The following is a 20903-nucleotide window of genomic DNA, read 5'->3' on the forward strand; positions in this document are numbered from 1 at the left end:
ACACACGCGGCTCCGCTCCATACACACGCGGCTCCGCTCCGTACACCTCGTACACACGCGGCTCCGCTCCGTACACCTCGTACACCCGCGTCTCCGCTCCGTACACCTCGTACACACGGTCCTCTGCTCCGTACGCCTCGTACACACGGTCCTCTGCTCCGTACGCCTCGTACACGCGCGGCTCCACTCCGTACGCCTCGCACACGCGCGGCTCCTCTCCGTATACCTCGTACACACGCGGCTCCGCTCCGTACACACGCGGCTCTGCTCCGTACGCCTCGTACACACGCGGCTCTGCTCCTTACACCTCGTACACACGCGGCTCCGCTCCGTACACCTCGTATACACGCGGCTCCGCCCCGTACACCTCGTACACGCGTGGCTCCGCTCCGTACACCTCGTACACACGCGACTCCGCTCCGTACACCTCGTACACACGGTCCTCTGCTCCGTACGCCTCCTACACGCGCGGCTCCGCTCCGTACACCTCGTACACACGCGGCTCCGCTCCGTACACCTCGTACACACGCGGCTCCGCTCCGTACACCTCGTACACACGCGGCTCCGCTCCGTACACCTCGTACACACGCGGCTCTGCTCCGTACACCTCGTACACACGCGGCTCTGCTCCGTACACCTCGTACACACGCGGCTCCGCTCCGTACACCTCGTACAAGCGCAGCTCTGCTCCGTACACCTCGTACACACACGGCTCCGCTCCGTACACCTCGTACACGCGCGGCTCCGCTCCGTACACCTCGTACACACACGACTCCGCTCCGTACACCTCGTACGCACAAGGCTCCGCTCCGTACACCTCGTACACACGCGGCTCCGCTCCGTACACCTCGTACACACGCGGCTCCGCTCCGTACACCTTGTACACACGCGGCTCCGCTCCGTACACCTCGTACACACGCGGCTCTGCTCCGTACACCTCGTACACACGCGGCTCTGCTCCGTACACCTCGTACACACGCGGCTCCGCTCCGTACACATCGTACAAGCGCAGCTCTGCTCCGTACACCTCGTACACACACGGCTCTGCTCCGTACACCTCGTACACACGCGGCTCCGCTCCATACGCCTCGTACACGCGCGGCTCCGCTCCGTACACCTCGTACACACGCGGCTCTGCTCCGTACACCTCGTACACACGCGGCTCTGCTCCGTACACCTCGTACACACGCGGCTCCGCTCCGTACGCCTCGTACACACACGGCTCCGCTCCGTACGCCTCGTACACACACGGCTCTGCTCCATACACCTCGTACACACGCGGCTCTGCTCCGTACACCTCGTACACACGCGGCTCTGCTACATCCACACTGTAAACCCCTCCTGACCCCACACATAAACTTCAGCTCATCCAGCACCATGACAACCAGCACAGCAGAGTCCTGCATCCACTGAGGCCCCTGATCATGTGACCCCTGACTCCTCCCCTCCTGTGACCTCATCACAGCTCCTGTGCGCACAGAGCAGCCATATATGTGGTGGCGGCTCTGCAGGTGGAGGTATGTGGAGATCCCCCATTACTGGGCGCAGGGGGCATTAACCCCTTCAGCGCCGAGACTCTTTTGGGGTCTTGTGTTGCCCCTTTATAAGAATCATAAGGTTTTTGTTCTGTTTCCTGTAATAGATACATACGACCCAACTATGGAGACAGGAAGGGAGGAAACGTATTGTTCTCATAGTACAGGACCCCTTTACTGGCCCCACAGTGTAATGCCCCCATTATGCCCCTTATGCAGGATGTATGATGCCCCCCACACAGTGTATTGCCCCCATTATGCCTCTTAATACTGCATGATGCCCCCCACAGTGTAATGCCCCCATTATGCCCCTTATGCAGGCTGTATGATGCCCCCCACAGTGTAATGCCCCCATTATGCCCCTTATGCAGGATGTATGATGTCCCCATTATGCTCCTTATGCAGGATGTATGATGCCCCCACACAGTGTAATTCCCCCAATATGCCCCTTATGCAGGATGTATGATGCCCCCATTATGCCCCTTATGCAGGATGTATGATGCCCCCGCACAGTGTAATGTCCCCATTATGCCCCTTATGCAGGATGTATGATGCCCCCATTATGCTCCTTATGCAGGATGTATGATGCCCCCACACAGTGTAATTCCCCCAATATGCCCCTTATGCAGGATGTATGATGCCCCCATTATGCCCCTTATGCAGGATGTATGATGCCCCCGCACAGTGTAATGTCCCCATTATGCCCCTTATGCAGTGTGTATGATGCCCCCACACAGTGTAATGCCCCCATTATGCCCCTTATGCAGGATGTATGATGCCCCCACACAGTGTAATGCCCCTTATGCAGGATGTATGATGCCCCCACACAGTGTAATGTACCCACAGTACCGCCTGAGGTCATACAGTTAGAATAGGTCCTGAGGTTTTACAGCTGGAATAATCCCTCTGGAATTGGTTTTACCTTTGCCTGCTCCCCTATATGTATACCCTCGAGCATGTATATGACGCGCCCCCTGGGTCGTGGGATACTCGGTGCCCGGCCGGTCATTGCTAGGGGAGATGTCACAGTGGCGGTGACCCGGTCCGTGACCCAGGGCGGTCAATAAAAAGGTGATAATTTACAGGGGATTTATAGTTTTTATATAAATGTTCATGACGCCACCTGTGGTATGCGGCTAAAGGGAGCCGCCGCTGCGGAGCAGGTCCTCTGGAGCTGTTGTTAATGCAGCAGAGTTGATTTAGCTGTCCACAGGTAGACCTTAGCTCCAGGGCTGTGCTGACATGTTATAGATATTGCAATTGTGGTGCGGTGTAGTGCAGGGGGTGATGGCGCAGCAATTATTTCTCAGAGACAGCGGGGTGCAGTCTTCAGGGTTTACTCACAGTTGTTAAGTTCCTCAGGTTACACTTTCCGGATTACAACCACCCACGTCGTGCTGCGTTCACCGGACAGGGGTTCAGCAATCCCTCAGGTATTTCAAGAGTGCCTGACAGGACCCCGTTCTATATGTCCTTCTCAGCCGTCTTCCTGCGCTGGTGTGTGACCCACTACTCGGTAGCGTCAGCCCTCCCTGGGAAAAGGTGTACTCGGACGGCGGGCCGGTGTTTGTAGGGGTGGATGCAGTCGCGGCCTTGGCCCGGTCCGTGCCCAGGGCGCACACATTAAAAATATGGGCTTTAGTGGAAGAGTGGTTATTTGTCGACTACGCCACCTGTGGTTTCTGGTGAGGACCACCAGCGCTGCAGCAGTCCTCTAAGGCCGGTGTTTTGGCAGCCAGGATGTTATAGCTCCCCGCAGGTGGAGCTAGGCCTCAGGGCAGGGTAGAAGAAGTGCAGTGCAGAGGAATGGTGGTCACGGTGCTGCGCAGAAATGAGAATGAAGAGGCGGTGTATGAAGTCATCCAGGTTTTTACTCACGGTAGACTTGTTTTCAGCCACAAAGCTTCTCTTTGTTCCTCACGGCATACTGCGGCCACCAGGATGGGGTTCAGCACACTCCGGGTAGCTCGGCTGCACCAGACAAGAACCCTGCACCGGAATGTTCCTCTCTCCTACCGTACTAGAACCGCCTCGTGCCCCATTAAAGTCCCGTACAGGTACTGCAATGTCCGTTGAAGGTGACTTCTAGCACTCGGACCGCCTAAGTCCTTTATTGGTGACTGGAGTGTAAACATGGCTCAAGGCTGGGGTTCCTCTGGATAGACGCAGATTAAAGGAATACAGGTGGTGACTCCGCTCCGTCCGTATTCCCCCTGGGATCCACTTCAGCCTCCGGACTTTTCTGACAGAGACATGGAGTACAAAGTCAGATAATCGGGGACTGGTACCCCCTTTTGTGGCAGGAGTCTCTCTGACCCAGTCAGAACAAGGGTAGCCGGTGTCGACTCTGCTCCGTCAGCACCCGTTGAGATCCTTTCGCCTGCGGAGCTCTTCTCCTCTGCTCCCCTCCTAGGCCCTCTTACTTGGACAGAGCTTGCTGTAACTCAATTCTGCCCAAGTCCCCAATCTCAAGGCCTGAGACCGGGCATCGCAGCCTCCTCAAGCATCTGCAGCTTGTACTGTCTGGCTCCTCCAGGGAACTGCGACCAAAGACCCTGTATTAAAGATGGACTCCATATTTATATGGATCCATTGGTGTAACCGTAAAGTGCTTCCTCCATCCTCACTAAGATTCCCCCTACTTTTGGTTCCCCCCATACTCCTCCATTCAGGACCGGGGCAGCACATTGTGCTCTAAACCCCCTTCAGAATGGGAGTGTGTAGTGTTGGATGTGTGGTGGGGTCCGGTGTGGTGCTCCATCCTTACCTCGGAGAGGAAGTACCACACCTCTTTCCATGAGGTGCAGTACACCTGTGGCGACTGAACCCTCAGGGGAGCCACACTGGCGCTCACCCTCCTTGCCCTGAGCCTCGCCAAACAATGTCCCAAGCCGGTATCCTCGGATCTTTCTGGGCAACCTGGAGTTTCCTGGATCCTATGTGGTTACCTTTTTGGCGACTTGAGTACGGATGTGGCAACTGCACCCTGAAAGTACAGAAGCCTTCAGTTTCTAGTTGAACTTTGTAATTGTCACTAGTTAGGGGCTGGTCCCCTCTGCGGCTCAATCCCTCCACCGCCTGGCAGATTCGGGTGTACGGGTGGCCTCCAGCACTGCCCGTACCCCTGGGATCCCTTCCTCGTTCCTGGAGCCTTCCTCCGGCTCCTCTCCTACTCAGTCTGTCCTGGGCCTCTCTCTAGGCCCTCCTCCTGAGCCGAGCACCTGCAGAGCTCCTGCTCCCAACTCTTCCTCTCAGACTGCTCTGACTGACTGACCTGTCCTTTCAAGATGGCTTCACTCTATATACTGTCCTAACAAGTGCTCATCTGAACTTCTTCCTCCACCCACACCCACTACATGGTTCCCCCTACTTTGGTCCCCCCCCACTCCAGCCAGGGACAGGGCTCAGCAGGAAGCGCGACGCATCTTGCCCCTCCTGCTGGTCTGGAGTAGTGTAGTGTTGGATGCAAGTGTTTGGGTCCTGGGCAGCACTCTATCCTTACCTGAGAGTGAGATACCACACCTCTGGGTGAGATGCAGTACCTCTGTGGCAACTGAACTCGCAGGGGCCCCACATATACATCCATGTAGGGGAGCAGGCCTTACTAGATATCGAGGCTTTATACAGTAATATACCGCATGAGGCTGGTATCAGAGGAGTAAGACATTTATTGAAATCGAGATCAATGGAGTGTAGCAGACATAATGACTTCATGGAGAATCTTCTAAAATTCACTCTTACTCATTACGTATTGCTTTTTGACAGGAAGTACTTCCACAAGCTCAGGGGTACTGCTAACCTATTCCTGGGCTGGTGGGAGGAATCCACAATATTCAGGGATGATAATAAGTCATGACATCCATATATTGGGGTATGATACAAATATATTGACTACATTTTTATCATCTGGTCAGGGACGAGTGAACAATGTTTTGAATTTGTCAGGGAACTCAATATCCATAGAGTGGGCCTGAGATTTATATCAGAGTTTAATTATTACCAGTTGCCGTTCTTGGATGTACTAATCAAGAAAGATTGGGATGGGACCCTAAGAACACACATCTACCATAAACCTTCAAGCACTAATAAACTATTGAAGTGGGATAACCACCAACCCATCTCCATAAAAAGAGGAATACCCAGGGGCCAATTTTTATGGTTGAGAGGGTACTGCTCTAATGTCACAGATTTTAATATACAGGCAATAGACCTGAACATCAGATTCAGGGAAAAAGGGTACTCATGGAACATTTTGGATTTCACGTCGTTTGCAGAAAAATGGGAGAGCCAAACGCTCCTCCATACCAATCCATGAGACCAAGAAAAATATTGGACTACACGAGTAAGAAAAACTTATGACAGAGTGACTGTATCTTTCATATCCTCAGAAAACACTGGGATATACTTGTGACTATCCCGGACCTGAGGGTGCTGTGGGATCTATTCCTACAATAACTTTCAGAAAGGGTTGGTCCATTAGGGACCATTTAGTGCATAATTTCTATAAAAAACCTGCACCCAAGGGGACTTGGCTAGATAGAGGAATCTGCGGTTTCTTTAGATTTGAACGACATTGTACATGTAATTGGATGAGACCATGTAAATGTTTCTTGAGCTCCTCCATGGTTGAAATCTTTTTTCCAGTGGGATTATTCGAACTGTAAAACCTCAGGACTAGTATATATGGTCACATGCACCTGCCCCCTAGATTATGTAGGCAAGATCAAGAGGGAGTCTAGGAGGAGGTTGGGGGGCATTTGGGTGATATATGCCATGGTTGGGAAACCCCATTAGCGAGAGACATGAACAGTGTACATTGCGGTGAAACCGGAGACATCTCCTTTTGTATCATTGTGGTTGTTAAACCCAATGTGAGAGGAGAAGATCACAATAGATGTATCCTCAAAAAAGAAAGTGAGTGGATTGTTAGGGGCCAGTGAATCCAGTCTAAGGGACTCAATGAGAAAATTTCCTATGCCTGTTTAGTGTGAATACAGACCCATTCTGGATTATATTTTTGGATTGTATACTCTACCCATTGCTACTTGGTTCCCTGTGAATGGGGTTTACATATTGTTGTACTTCATCGAGATATCTGAGCTTCTATATCTGAATTATTACTTATCAATTATATTCCACTTATACTATTTCATAATTAACAAGTGTGGTGATCCTTGTGTATCTCTAATTGTGCAATAGAGGGGAAATTTGACCATTTAGGAATATACTGAGGGCCATCATCCCATATTTTTTGTAGTGATAAAGTAGATCTACATGCTTATTGCATGATGGGAGAATGTGCAATATTTGTTTTTAGTTTCCCATGACGCTGATCTCAGAGATAGAAAAATCTTATGTTGGTGGAATGCAATCCAAAACCATTATGCTCTCTGGTGTGGAACGCATGCTTCCGAGACTGTGATGCACTCCGGCATGGAACGCACATATCCGGGCACGTTTGTGCTTTCTGCCCGCCCGTTGTTTTGTGCTGAATTGTGGGGAATACTTGAGAATTTATTTTTGTTCTGTCTTTAGTTGATCCCACTGATACATCAGATTAGTCCTCAGAGAATTATAATTAGAGGAACCCATGGACACATTAGGATATGTGAAGCTGACCTCCGCTCTCCTCTATTTCCTTTGAATTTATTGTGTGACCTGTATTTCAAAACAGTAGCTCTTGGTTTGTTTCATTTCCATGTGTAAATTGAATTTGACTCGTAGTCTTTGATATCTCTTTCAAACTTAGTTTTTTTGATGTCTGAGATCCATCCTCCAGACTTTGTAAATTCTTTTGCATATTTTGTTTGAGTTTTGTATCCATAAAGGCTTCTACACTAGGCGGAATACTTTCAACTAGTTATTTTCAAGAAACAAATATCAAACGCAATGTGACTTGGTTATCCTATAAGTTTTTTTTTTTAAATGTGGACATACACCCTGTAAAACATGCAACTATGTTTATAAAACCGACACATTTGAAGAAAACCTAACGGGACAACAATTTGCAATACACAATTTCATCAATTGTAACACTATAGGGGTCATCTATTTAATAGTGTATAGAGAGTTAACTACAATATGTGGGATGCACGTCAGGTCCGCAAAAAACTATATTAGCAGACAATTATCCAACGCCATCAATCCCACAACATTAAACGTGTCTGTGGTTTCAAGACACTTTTTTCACAAAAACAACGCGGGTGCTCGGGTTCAACATATTGCGGATCGGATAGACAGATTGCTGGGTGGAGCTGGGGAAAACCCACTGTTCATGGTACGCATTGGTACTAATGACAAAGTTAGAGGGAGGTGGAAGGTCCTTAAAAATGAGTACAGGGAAGCTGAAGACCAGGATCTCAAAGGTGGTGTTTTCACAAATACTGCCGGTGCCACCTGCGTCACTAGAAACACGTCGGGAGCTTAGAGAGATAAATCAGTGGCTTAGAAATTAGTGCAGGAAGGAAGGGTTTGGGCTCATGGAGAACTGTGCCGATTTCGCGGTTGGCTACAGGCTCTACGGTAGGGATGGGTTGCATCTCAATAGGGGAAGGTGCAGCTTTGCTGGGGGAAAAAATGGTCAGACGGATGGGGGAGCTTTTAAACTAAGATCTGGGGGGAGGGTAGTCATGCTTATAAGGGGTTAGATAGACTAGACAGAGTGGGAGAGTAGGGGCTATGGAGGATCTAGGGGGAGCTGGGATAAGCAAGGAAAGTAAGGAGTTGAGTAGGAAATTTGCTAATTGTATTAAATGTCTACTAGCAAATGCAAGAAGTCTTGCAAACAAAATGGCTGAACTGGAGACTCTTATGTCGGTCAGAGAATACGATGTGGTGGGTATTACAGAAACCTGGCTGGATGAAAGCCATGACTGGGTGACAAATATAGAGGGATACACTACATTTAGAAAGGACAAGAAAGAGAAAAAAGGTGGAGGTCTGTGTATTTTCGTAAGATCCAACTTAAAATCTGTGCTCAATGACAACATTGGTGGGAGCTGCGACAATGTAGAGTCAATTTGGGTAAATGTACATGGGGATGGCAATAATGGAAAGCTGCTAAGAGGAGTTTGTTACAAGCCTCCTAATATAGCTGAACTTCTAGAGGACGAAATGTTGGAACAAATTAAAAATGCAGCAAATAATAATAGGGTCCTTATTATGGGGGATTTTAACTATCCAGATTTTCATTGGGACATAGAATCTTTTGTGCTAAAAGCTGCAAATTCTTATCCACAGTTCAGAACAATTACCTCTCTCAGTTGGTAGATGAACCAACCAGGGGAGGTAATCTGCTGGATCTGGTGCTGTCAAATAGACCAGATACAATTTCAGATCTAGAGGTCCGGGAGCATTTGGGAAACAGCGACCATAATATGATAAGTTTCAATGTAATATTTAATAAAACATTTCAAAACGAAAATGCTAAAACCTGGAACTTTAGGAAAGCTGATTTCAACAAATTAAGGGAAGAACTTAATTGTGTAGACTGGGACCATATCATGGTAACTGGGAATACCAAATGTAAATGGGTGATGTTTAAGGAAATACTACTAGATTCCTGTAGAAAATTTATACCCTGGAATAAAAAGGAACCAGGAATAAAAAGAAACCATTATGGATAAATAAGACAGTACAAAGTTTAATAAGACAAAAACAAAGGGCATTCAAAATCTTGAAGGCCGAGAATACAGAAATAGCATTTCAGTAGTATAAAGACCTAAATAAGAAATGTAAAAAGAAATCAACCTAGCAAAATTATCTACAGAGAAACAAATTGACAGAGACATTAAATTCCCAAAAATTTTATGCATACATCAATGCCAAAAAGAGTAAATCAGATGGTATTGGCCCCTTAAAAGACAATAATAACAAGATAATTATAGAGGACAAAGAAAAGGCTGAGATATTAAGCAGACACTTTTCATACGTGTTTACCAACAAACAGTCTGTTTCAGGGTTCTTTCAAGAGGGCAAAAATCAAAGTTCACCTCCTAATATAAATAGTTTAACACAAAAAGAAGTACGCCTGCGTCTGAGAAAATTAAACATTGTCAAATCCCCTGGACCAGATGGTATTCATCCACGGATACTGAGGGAATTGAGCTCAGTAATTGACAAACCGCTGCATCTCTTATTCTTAGACACTCTTGTAACAGGGGTAGTGCCACAGGATTGGAGGATAGCAAATGTACCGATATTTAAGAAAGGTAAGAAGGTGGATCCAGGTAACTACCGTCCAGTAAGTCTGACATCAGTAGTGTGCATAGTTTTTGAGGGCATCATAAGAGATGACCTGCAGAGATATATTGCAGAGAATAATATAATAAATGATAATCAGCACGGATTCATGAAAAATAGGTAGTGTCTAACCAACATGTTGGGGTTCTATGAGGGGATAAGTGCAAATCTAGATGTTGGTAATGTGGCTGATGTGATTTACCTGGACTTTGCAAAGGCATTTGATACTGTACCACATAGCAGCCTTATACTGAAGCTACAGAAGCAATGACTTGGGGGAACTATATGTAGATGGGTAAGGAATTGGCTAAATGATAGGAAACAAAGAGTCGTCATAAATGGTACATTCTCTAAATAGGACATAGTCAGCAGTGGGGTGCTACAGGGATCTGTGCTAGGAACAATTCTTTTTAACCTCTTTATTAATGACCTTGGGAATGGGATTGTAAGTAAAGTGCCAGTTTTTGCTGACGATACCAAACTATGTAGGATATTAAAATCTGATCTTGACATTACGATATTGCAGAACGATCTGGATAAGATGACTGAATGGACAAACACTTGGCAGATTAAGTTTAAATGTAGATAAATGTAGAGTAATGCACATAAGATGGAGTAATCCTATTGCTGCATATACATTAAGTGGGAGTATACTCAGGACTACAGAACAGGAGAAGGATTTGGGTATTCTGGTTACAAGTAAGCTGAGAAGCAGTGCTCAATGTCAAGCAGCAAAATCAAACAAGATTTTAGGGTGTATAAAAAGAGAAATAAAATCCTGCAATCCCAACGTATTGTTACCCCTTTATAAATCACTGGTGAGGCCACATCTGGAATATGGGATCCAGTTTTGGGCTCCACATTTTAAAAAGGATATTCAGAAGTTAGTCAGTTCAAAGGCGGGCAACTAGATTATTCTATAGAATGGTAGACCTCTCATATGATAAGAGGTTGAAAAAGTTGAGCTTGTTTAGCTTAGAAAAACGACGCCTCAGAGGGGATCTCATCTACATGTATAGATATATGTGTGGTCAATACAAAGGTCTAGCACATGACTTATTCCTTCCAAAGACTATACTAAGGACCAGGGGGCAATCATTACGGGTGAAAGAAAGGTGATTCCGGCACCTAAACAGGAAATGGTTCTTTGCACTAAGAGCAGTTGGGCTGTGGAATTCCCTACTACAGTAGGTAGTAATGGCAGACACTATATCAGCTTTCAAAAAAGGGCTGAATGATTTCCTTGACACAGGTAATATTGTGGGTTACAGTTAAATTATACAAAATGTTACACCTATAGTAGTACATTTGATCCAGGGTTCTTGTACTGATCGCTTTTTCTCGGGGTCAAGAAGGATGCAAATTGTCTGAATGTGTCCTGGGGTTTTTGCCTTCTTCTGGATCAACAGATTTAAGTACAGGGATTTTAGTAATACCATATGAGTAATACAAAAAATAAAACTAATTAAAAAATTATAAACTGGTTCATTTGTAACTGTAATAGTGCAATAATAATAAAAATGGTAATACATTTGTGAGGCCTGGTTCCAGTAAGTTAGTTTAGTGTTAGCGTAGGGAGTGCAATTGGGGGAGAAAGGTTGAACTTGATGGACCTAGGTCTTTATTCAACCTACGTTACTATGTTACTATGTATAAAGGGGATATCGTATCCTTCAGATTTTAGGAATAGAAAAGGCTTATAAACCATTAAAAGGTGGAGATATGAAAAGAAAAATGTTAAATAGAGAGTCACATTGGATTTTTAAATTACAAACTAGAGCCCCACAGGGAATGAACATCAGACAGGATTTAATATTACAGTGCAATTAATTGTATTTGTTTTTGATTTTCAGTGATTTTATTGAATATCTCATGCATGAGTTGTATTTGTGTATTATTGTGACGCTGAGTCACTTTTCACAGCCAAGCTGTGAGACAGAATAGCCGAGGAGTCCGGAGTTAAAAGCCAGGAGGGTACGTCATAAACAGAAGGAAGAGGCTAAGGCTTAGTCAGGTGACGTTATGTTGGTCAGAATACCAGGAGGATAGCGGATCAGAGCAGAAGGGGTTAAACAGACGGATGGTCAGAACAAGGTCAGGCAACAGAATATCAATACACAGAACACTTAGGTACAGAGAAACAAACCTCACACTAGCTGAATGTACGTCTGGCAGAGGTCAGGGAGAAACAGCTAGTTATGTAGCCTGGCAGTCACCTGGAATGATGAACACCTGGAGATAGCCAGTGCCACCCAGTCTCAGATTGGACAGCCGAGCAGGCAATCATCACACTGACAGCTTCAGCACGCCTCTATACCAGATTGGACCACCGAGTTGTCAAAGTAACGACAGCTCCAGCATGCCCCTGTACAAGATTGGATGGCTGAGTTGTCAGTAACTGTATCCCAGACACAGTGAGGGGTGGAACCTTGACTGTACCCCCTCTTCTAAGGGAGGCCACCGGACCCCAAGGCTTCCCAGGAAACTTTAGATGGAAGGCCCTGACTAACTGATCGGCCTTCACATCTCAAGCAGAGACCTAGGATCTCTCCTCTGGTCCGTATCCCCTCCAGTGGATGAGGTATTGGAGGGAATTTCGGACCCTACGAGAATCCACCACCCTCTGAACCTCATGCTCTAAGCCATCGTCGACTGACGCTGGAGGAGGCGGGGATGAGAGAGATAATACCGAAGGGATAAACGCCTTTAATGGGGATTTATGGAAGACATTAGGGATGCGAAGGGATGGAGGAAGCTTTAATCTGAATGCCACTGGATTGACCACCTCAACGATCTCATGTGGACCAATAAACTTTGGACCCAATTTTGCAGACGGCACTTGAAGTTTAAAGTTCCTGGATGACAACCAAACCTTATCCCCGATCTTAAAAACAGGACCCACTGAACGTCTTCTATCGGCCTTCTGTTTTTGGCGAGTCTAAGTGGTCCAATATTCTTCTGAACCTCCTTCCAGACATCTCCAAGTATTTGTACGGCAACTTCCACCCCAGGACATTTAGAACTAATCCTAGAAAATTCACCGAAATGGGGATTCAATCCATAATTACAGAAAAACGGAGAGGTTCCAGTAGACTGTACTCGACTGTTAAATGCAAATTCAGCAAGAGGTAAAAACGAAGACCAGTCCTCCTGCTGAGCTGCCACAAAGCACCTTAAAATTTGTTCCAAAGATTGATTTGTCCTCTCAGTCTGACCGTTGGTCTCAGGGTGGTAAGCAGATGAAAAGGACAAGTTAATCCTGACCTTATTACAAAAAGCTCTCCAGAACTTGAAGACAAATTGTACTCCCCTATCAGACAAAATGTTAAGAGGGATACCACGTAACTTACAATATGAGAAATAAACAACTTGGAGAGTGTCTCTGCATTAGGTAATCCTGACAAAGGAACAAAATGAGCTTGTTTGCTGAATCGGTCAACTACCACCCAGATAGCAATTTTCCCACCAGACAGAGGCAAATCCATGATGAAATCCATGGACAAATGAGTCCATGGCCTTTCTAGAATTGGCAGTGGAGCCAATTCCCCGGACGGCCGGATGTGACTGACTTTAGCGCGTGCGCAGGCATCACAAGCAGGTACAAAATCTTTGATATCATTATGCATGGACAGCCACCAAAAAAGTCTGGTAATGACTTTCCATGTAGCAGTAACCCCAGGTTGACCACTTAAGACGGAATCATGAAATTCTTGTAACACACACAATCTTAGGTACACAGGCACAAATGATTTAGATCCTGGAGTGTCCGGAGAAGCCAATGACTGGGCGTTATGGATCTCCTTTTCCAATTCTGAGGTTACCATAGAAACCACAATACCCTGAGGAATAATGGAGGATGGAGGTTCTGGAGGAGAAACTGAATCGAGACTACAAGATAATGCGTCAGCTTTCTTAGACCCTGGTCTGAATGTAATGCCTCTGTGGGAGTTTATCTTTTAGCTGATTCAATGTAAGCTAGATTCTTCTGATCAGTGACCACAGTAACTGGATGAACCGCTCCTCCAAAAAATGCTTCCATTCCTCAAAGGCTAATTTTACAGAAAGTAACTCACGATTCCCAACATCATAACTTGTTTCTGCCGAAAATTATTTAGACAAAAAAGCCCATGGACGCAAGTTAGTCAGAGTTTTGGACCCCTGCGACAAAACCGCCCCCACTCCGACCTCCGAAGCATCCACCTCTACAATGGATGGCTCTTTGAGATCCGGTTAGATCAGAATGGGAAGTGGCATGAAACACTCTTTTCATTTTTCAAAAGCCCTGATAGCACTCTGTGACCACACCTTGAGATTTGCCCCCTTACGTGTAAGGTCAGTAAGAGGTTATACAATCTGAGAAAACCTCTTGATAAATTTCCTATAATAGTTGGCGAATCCCACAAAATGCTCCAAAGGCTTGAGATCACGAAGCTGAACCCAGTCAATTATGGCCTGTACCTTCCAAGGATCCATCTTAAACCCTTCTGCTGACAAGATGAACCCCAAGAATGAAATTTCCTGAACAGAACAAACACATTTCTCTAATTTAGCACACAAAGAGTTCTCACTTAATCTTTGTAACACAACACGGACATGTGCATTTAATAACCCAAATGGCATGACAAGTAGTGTTGAGCGAATTTGTTTGGCATTTAAAATTCGTGTTTGTGTGCAGGGTTCCGACTTTTTCGCGCCAAAAAATCAGCTCCGAAATGCTGAACAAATTCGCTCAACACTAATGACAAGGTTTTCAAACAGACGCTCAGACCTTAAAAACGCTGTTTTCCACTTATCACCCTCCCGGATGTGTATCAAATTGTAGGCCCCTCTAAGATCAAGTTTAGAGAACACCATAGCTCCCAGAAGCTGACTATATAGGTTGTGGATGAGTGGAAGTGGGTACGTATTTTTAACCATGATTTTGTTGAGTTCTCGGAAATCGAGGCAAGGATGGAGACCCCCATCTTTCTTTTTTTTACGAAGAAAAAAACGGCAGCTACAGGAGAGGAGGAAGGACGGATATGACCCTTCTGTAAACTTTTGTTAGCATATTCTTGCCCATTCAGGCCCAGACAAATTGTAAAGGAGAGCTTTAGGCAATTTGGCACAAGGAATAAGATCAATAGCACAATCATAAGGATGATGGGGAGGTAGTATCTTCGCCTCTTTCTCCAAGAACACATCTCCAAAGTCCTTCAGGTACCTCGGCAGATCCTTCAGACTAGCGGAGTATATTTGTTCAGTTTTTAGACATTTCTTGCAACAATTAGGGCCTCATTTAACAATCTCCCTCTGACACCAATCAATAACAGGATTGTGAATCTGCAACCATGGAAGCCCTAGTACCAACCCAACAGGTAAATTATCCAACACAAAACATGAGAAGGATTCAAAGTGGAGTGCTTCCACTTGAAGCATTAAATCCACTGTTACTTTCTTGATTAAATTCCTAGATAATGGTGTCTTGTCAAGGGTGAAGATTTGCATGAGTTTTTCTAAACAAACTGTCCCTAACCCTAACTTCAGAACCTGTCCCAATTCAATAAAGTTAGCAACAGACCCACAGTCAATGAAAACCCATGTTGATAACACCTGTTTCTAAAAGTATAACACTGTATTTATCAGTACTTTAGAAGAAAAAGGTTCCTGGGAGTCTGGGTGACCTCCTTGGCCATCACTCACACTCAGACGTTCTCCTGATGGTTTGCTAGCTTGAGGGCAAGTAGGGCAATTCTTGATAAAATGTCCAGAGAGACCACAGTACAGGCAGAGTCCGAGATCTTATCTACGTCTACAACACGAAGACTGGCAACTTTAATCTCCAATGGCTCCACCTCCGGTAAATGGACCTGCTCCGGTGAAATATAATGGGCAGCTTGTTGTTCCTCACATCTCTCATGGATTCTACAGTCCATTTGTATGGCTTGGGTAATGGCCTCTGCCAGGGAACAATGAACTTCATGGAGGATCAGGGCATCCTTAAGGGTTTTGGAAAGGCCTTTGTGGAACTGGCACCTGAGAGCTGCATCGTTCCACAGAACTGCAGTGGACCATGGCCGGAACTCAGTACAGTAGTCCTCAGCTGCACGACCCCCTTGAGCCAGGTTCATGATCTTAGCTTCAGCGACCTGGATCCTGTTGGGTTCATCATATACCAGTCCTAAACTGTCAAAGAAGGCGTCAACAGAAAACCGTTCTGGGGCTTGTGGGGACAAGGAAAATGCCCAAGTCTGAGGGCACCCTTGCAGAAGGGACATGATTATTCCCACCTGCTGGAACTCCTCTCCTCACGATCCTACAGCTCTCCCTGAAGACCCTAAGCTGGTCTTTTTCTCCAGAAAATTTAGCAGGGAGGTCTAATACAGATTCGGGAGAGACCAACTATACATCAGAGGGTACTAACGTCACTGTCACTGCCGGCAGTGGAGGGTTATCCGAGATTTTCATTAGATTAGTTATCTGACCCTGCAACTGACATTGTGATGACTCCAGACTCTGGCATTTCTTAGCCAGATCCTGAGTCATCAGCTTCAAATTCACCATATGGTCACAGAGCGTGTGAACAGTCTCCATACAGATGAAAAAGAAAAACGTATTGGCCAGACGTAATGTGACGCTGAGCCAAGTTGTGAGACAGAATAGTCTAGGGGTCCAGAGTAAAAAAACAGGAGGGTACATCATAAACAGAGGGAAGAGACAAAGGCATAGTCAGGTAACATTACGTTGGTCAGAATACCAGGATAGTGGATCAGAGCAGGAGGGGTTAAACAGATGGATGGGCAGAGCAAGGTCCAAGGTCAGGCAACAGAATATCAATACACAGAACACTTAGGCACAGAGAAACAAACCTCACACTAGCTGAATGTACGTCTGGCAGAGGTCAGGGAGAAACAGCTCAGTTATGTAGCCTGGCAGTCACCTGGAATGATGAACACCAGGAGATAGGCAGTGCCTCCCAGTCTCAGATTGGACAGCCAAGCTGTCAATCAACACACTGACAGCTTCAGCACGCCCCTGTACCAGATTGGACCACCGAGCTGTCAATCAAATTACCGACAGCTCCAGCATGCCCCTGTACAAGATTGGACAGCTGAGCTGTCAGTAACTGCATCCCAGACACAGTGAGGGGTGGAACTGTGACAATTATCTTTTTCTTCCATACAGTACAGGGTCAAATTGTCTGAGAAGTACTCAGAAATCAGTGGACACCCAGGAAAGGGAATGATATAAAAGTATCACAGAGACTCACATGTTGTAAATCAGGAATAAGCATTGGTTTCCTATGTCGGCACTTGGTGGTATGCCATCACAACTGTTTTTATGAATTTACAATAAATGTGAGGTTTTAACAATATAGACAATGCTGGAGAATCCATCTCTCCTCCTTTCTCTACTTGAAATTTCCCTGACCAAGGCGGCTCCATGCGGTGATCTTCAGACAAGATGCATTGAATAAACAGTGAGCTGACCTCCCTCTCCATTTTCCCATTATATGCATGTTTTCCCTATAGTGACGAATATTTATTTTTGCTAAAACTATGATATTTTCACTTTAAAACTTTTATTAAACCTTTTTTTAAACAACTCCCATTAGTGCGATTATACAACATACAAACCTTTGATTGCTCAGGTGATGCACTGTACTACTGTAGTGCCGTGTATTATCACTGCCTGTCAGTGTAATACTAACTGCCCCATACACATGAGATAAGTGTTGGCTGAACGGTCATTTGGCAGACGGCTATCTCTCCCGACTCCCCCATACATACAAATATTCCAGCTTTCCTGTGGTCTGTATGACTGACTGCATTTGTAGGGAGGCCCCCAAATTCATTATATAGTCGACCAAAACCCCCAAAATCAGTGCTTTCATTCAACTTTTGTCTAATGTTTAAGGGTGGCGTTAAAAGGTAACTTATTGGATGCTGCCTCTGGCCCGGCCTAATAATTGCAGGCCCAGAAACCATTATTAAGCACTATTGAGCATTTGGGAAAGAAGGGGCATTGGGCCGAACTCTTGTCACACCTTCTTAGATGGCATGTTTGCTTTTTGCAGGAGCAAGTGGTTAAGCTGCCAGGGATTTTGTTGCAGCCGCATCTGTGCCATCCCTGCGGTGTACATCTATGTTCTGGTGCCCAAAAGAGTTCATATAAAAATAAAAACCAAAAACAAATGTTTAACGTGTTAAAAAATAAAAAATGTGTCTTCTGCTTTTTGCATGTTTTTTCTTTTTACAAGAATTGTTGGTGACAATTTTATTTTAAAACATTTTAATATCTGCTTTTTTTTTTTCTTCTTGTAATATTGGAAAGCCTAAGGCCAGAAATAAACCCCATAATACACTGTACACGTAGACTTTGGTATCAAATAATTACTGTCCGCGGTGTTTGTGCAATCAAAACAAATTTTATAAAAACCTCAAACTTCTGTGTGTGAATCAGACATGAGCTGTAACTTGATAGAAGATTGCAGTCTGGGGAAGACAGGAAACATTCATACAGACAGCCGGTGGTGATGTGTTTGTGGTGCCCCTGAAGGTTCAGTCGCCACAGAGGTATTGCATCTCATCCAGAGGTGTGGTACCTCACTCTCAGGTAAGGAAGGAGTACGGCTCAGGACCCTAACACCTGCATTCACTACACCACATTTCAGAGGGCAGGGAGAGATTGCTCCTATGGGAGAGCACAGTCCCTGGTCCCTGGCTGGAGTGGGGGAAACCACAAGTAAGGGGGAACCATGTAGTGGATGGGGTGGAGGAAGTAGAAAAGAGGAGCACTTGCTGGGAGCAACATAAAAGAGGATGGAACCATCTAGAAGGGAGCAGTAGTGTCAAGTGGAGAAGTGACAGAGCAGAGGCTCTGCAGGAGCTCTGCTCCAGGGCTGGGCCTAGTCGGGAAGGTCCAAGCCTGAGTGGAAAGGAAGAGAGAGGGGCAAGGGAGGCTCCAGAAGGAGAGAAGGGATCCTAGGGGTACGGGAAGTGCTGGAGGCCACCGTACGCCCGAATCTGCAGGAACGTGGAAGGATCAAGCCGCAGAGGGGACCGGCCCCTTAACTAGTGGAGAACTACAAGGCTCAACTAGAAACCGGAGGCGTCTGTACTTTTAAGGTGCAGTTGCCCACAACCACAGTTAACAAACCAGAAAAGGTAGCTACATAGGGCCCAGAGGACTGCAGGTCGCCCGCCAAGACCCGAGGCTACCGGCTTGGGACACTGACTGTGAGACGTAGGGCAGGAGGGTGAGAGCCAGCGCAGGAAGACGACTGAGGAAGGCACACAGAAAGGGGTCCTGATAAATGCTCTGGAAATATCTGAGGGTGGACCGAGCCCCACTCTGAGTAAGCACAGGACGACGAGGTCCAGTACATTGGCGCCTGTAACTTGAACTGCAACAACCGTGAGTAAAGACCCTGGGACTGCACTATACTGACTCTGTGGTTATTATTGCACTTCAACACCCTGCACAACCACCAGCATCCACACTCTGCCCTGAAGCTAACTCTTCCTGTGGGGAGTCACACTATCCTTGCTGCAAAACCACTAGCTTCAGAGGACTGTTCCGCAGCAGCGGCCCCCCTTTAGCCGCATTCCACAGGTGGCGTAGTCGGACTCTTTATAAAACCTATATATAAATTCTCCTTGGATTGACCACCCTGGGTCATGGACCGGGTCACCGCCACTGTGACTACAACCCCCAACATCTACCGGTCCGGCACCGAGTACCCCACGGCCCAGGGGGTGCGTCATGTTCAGTGACGGTTTGTGGCTAAATATGTTTTTAGAGCCGTAGTAGAAGTTGTTTCCTCATGTAGTTATTTCTCATGTCACGTGTAATGAATATCTCCTGCAGTATTGCTAATGCCAATTCCAGTATCGGAAAATGAGACGAGAATTAGCTTTATGGAAGATAAGTCTATGAGAAACGTATTCAGCTGCAGACTCCGAGGAAGAAATTGCTTGTTGTCTGTGGCCTAAAATATAAAGGTATTATTACTAGATGTAAAGAAAAAACTAAATACTGTAAAATAATAAATCTCCTTATATGTTTCCCCTCATTATCTCCAATAGTTGTATTATACCAACAGGATTTTTATGATGTTCCATCAGCTCATCTTCTCGTCATTCAGGTACCTACAACACCGGATCCTCTCAGTGGAGATCTTCTATATAAGAATATTTTCCTGATTTATCCATCAAAGATGGATATGGATAGAGACAAGATGGCGGAGAGGATATTACACCTCACCCTAGAGATCCTCTTCCGGCTTACTGGAGAGGTGAGAGATTCTAATGGCGTCACATTACATCATTCTTATCTATGGGAATAACAGATGGACAAAACTGGAGAGGTGAGGACTCTGGAAATGTCTGTAGTGAGATTTATTAATGTGTCTCCATAACCAGGATTACACAGTAGTGAAGAAGACCTCTAGTGAGCGCTGTCAGGCCCTTGTGTCTGAGGGATGGGGAAGACCCCTGAGCCCAATCACGGGGCCTCCTCCTCAACCCCTGATGCATGAGGACATCAATGACCAGAAGATCCTAGAACTCACCTACAAGATGATTGAGCTGCTGACTGGAGAGGTGCCACTGCTGGGAATGCGGGGACATTATACAGTAACACTATGAAGGGATCGGGGGGATGACTGTATCATTGTATGTGTCAGGTTCCTATAAGGTGTCAGGATGTCGTCATCTATTTCTCCATGGAGGAGTGGGAGTATTTAGAAGGACACAAAGTTCTGTACAGGGACGTCATGATGGAGACTCCCCAGCCCCTCACATCATCAGGTAATAGACAAGACTAAATACACACGGCCTACAATTATCTGTATGAAAATAATTAATTCAGTCCCAGTATGTGTTTCCTCCAGATCGATCCAGTAAGAGGACAACACCAGAGAGATGTCACCGTCCTCTTCTTCCACAGGACTGTAAACAAGAAGACCCCAATGTTCCTCAGGATCATCAGGTAGATGGAGAGAAGGTGTCATGAGATCTCCCCTATGATGTGTAGATGGCTGTGAAGGTCTTGTGTTCAGTCTTGCTTTATCCACCAGTATTTATATTTGTGTAATGAGAACGGTGGAGATGACGGGATTAGAGCTGATCATAGATGTGACTTCTC

The 20903-nt window shown here is 46.0% G+C and overlaps 1 protein-coding gene and 1 pseudogene across 1 annotated transcript; both read left to right on the plus strand.

Moving 5' to 3' along the window:
* LOC141240578 (uncharacterized) overlaps positions 1–20903 on the plus strand; it is a 75304-nt pseudogene that overhangs the window by 41752 nt on the left and 12649 nt on the right.
* Positions 1425–20436, plus strand: LOC141240576 (oocyte zinc finger protein XlCOF29-like). The gene is made up of 3 exons (XM_073668666.1): positions 1425–1517; positions 19903–20052; positions 20180–20436. The coding sequence occupies exons 2-3, from the start codon at positions 19975–19977 to the stop codon at positions 20402–20404; spliced, it is 303 nt and encodes a 100-aa protein (XP_073524767.1). The 5' UTR covers positions 1425–1517; positions 19903–19974; the 3' UTR covers positions 20405–20436.

Source organism: Phyllobates terribilis, unplaced genomic scaffold (genome assembly GCF_046119375.1).
Source record: "Phyllobates terribilis strain yellow unplaced genomic scaffold, ASM4611937v1 Scaffold_856__1_contigs__length_602872, whole genome shotgun sequence".
In the NCBI taxonomy this organism is placed as follows: Eukaryota; Metazoa; Chordata; class Amphibia; order Anura; family Dendrobatidae; genus Phyllobates; species Phyllobates terribilis.

Excerpts from the sequence above, each read along its gene's own strand:
- LOC141240576 (XM_073668666.1), top strand. The coding sequence starts at position 19,975 with ATGGATATGGATAGAGACAAGATGGCGGAGAGGATATTACACCTCACC. Across the intron at positions 20,053-20,179 it reads TCTTCCGGCTTACTGGAGAG|GATTACACAGTAGTGAAGAA; the intron begins GTGAGAGATTCT and ends CTCCATAACCAG.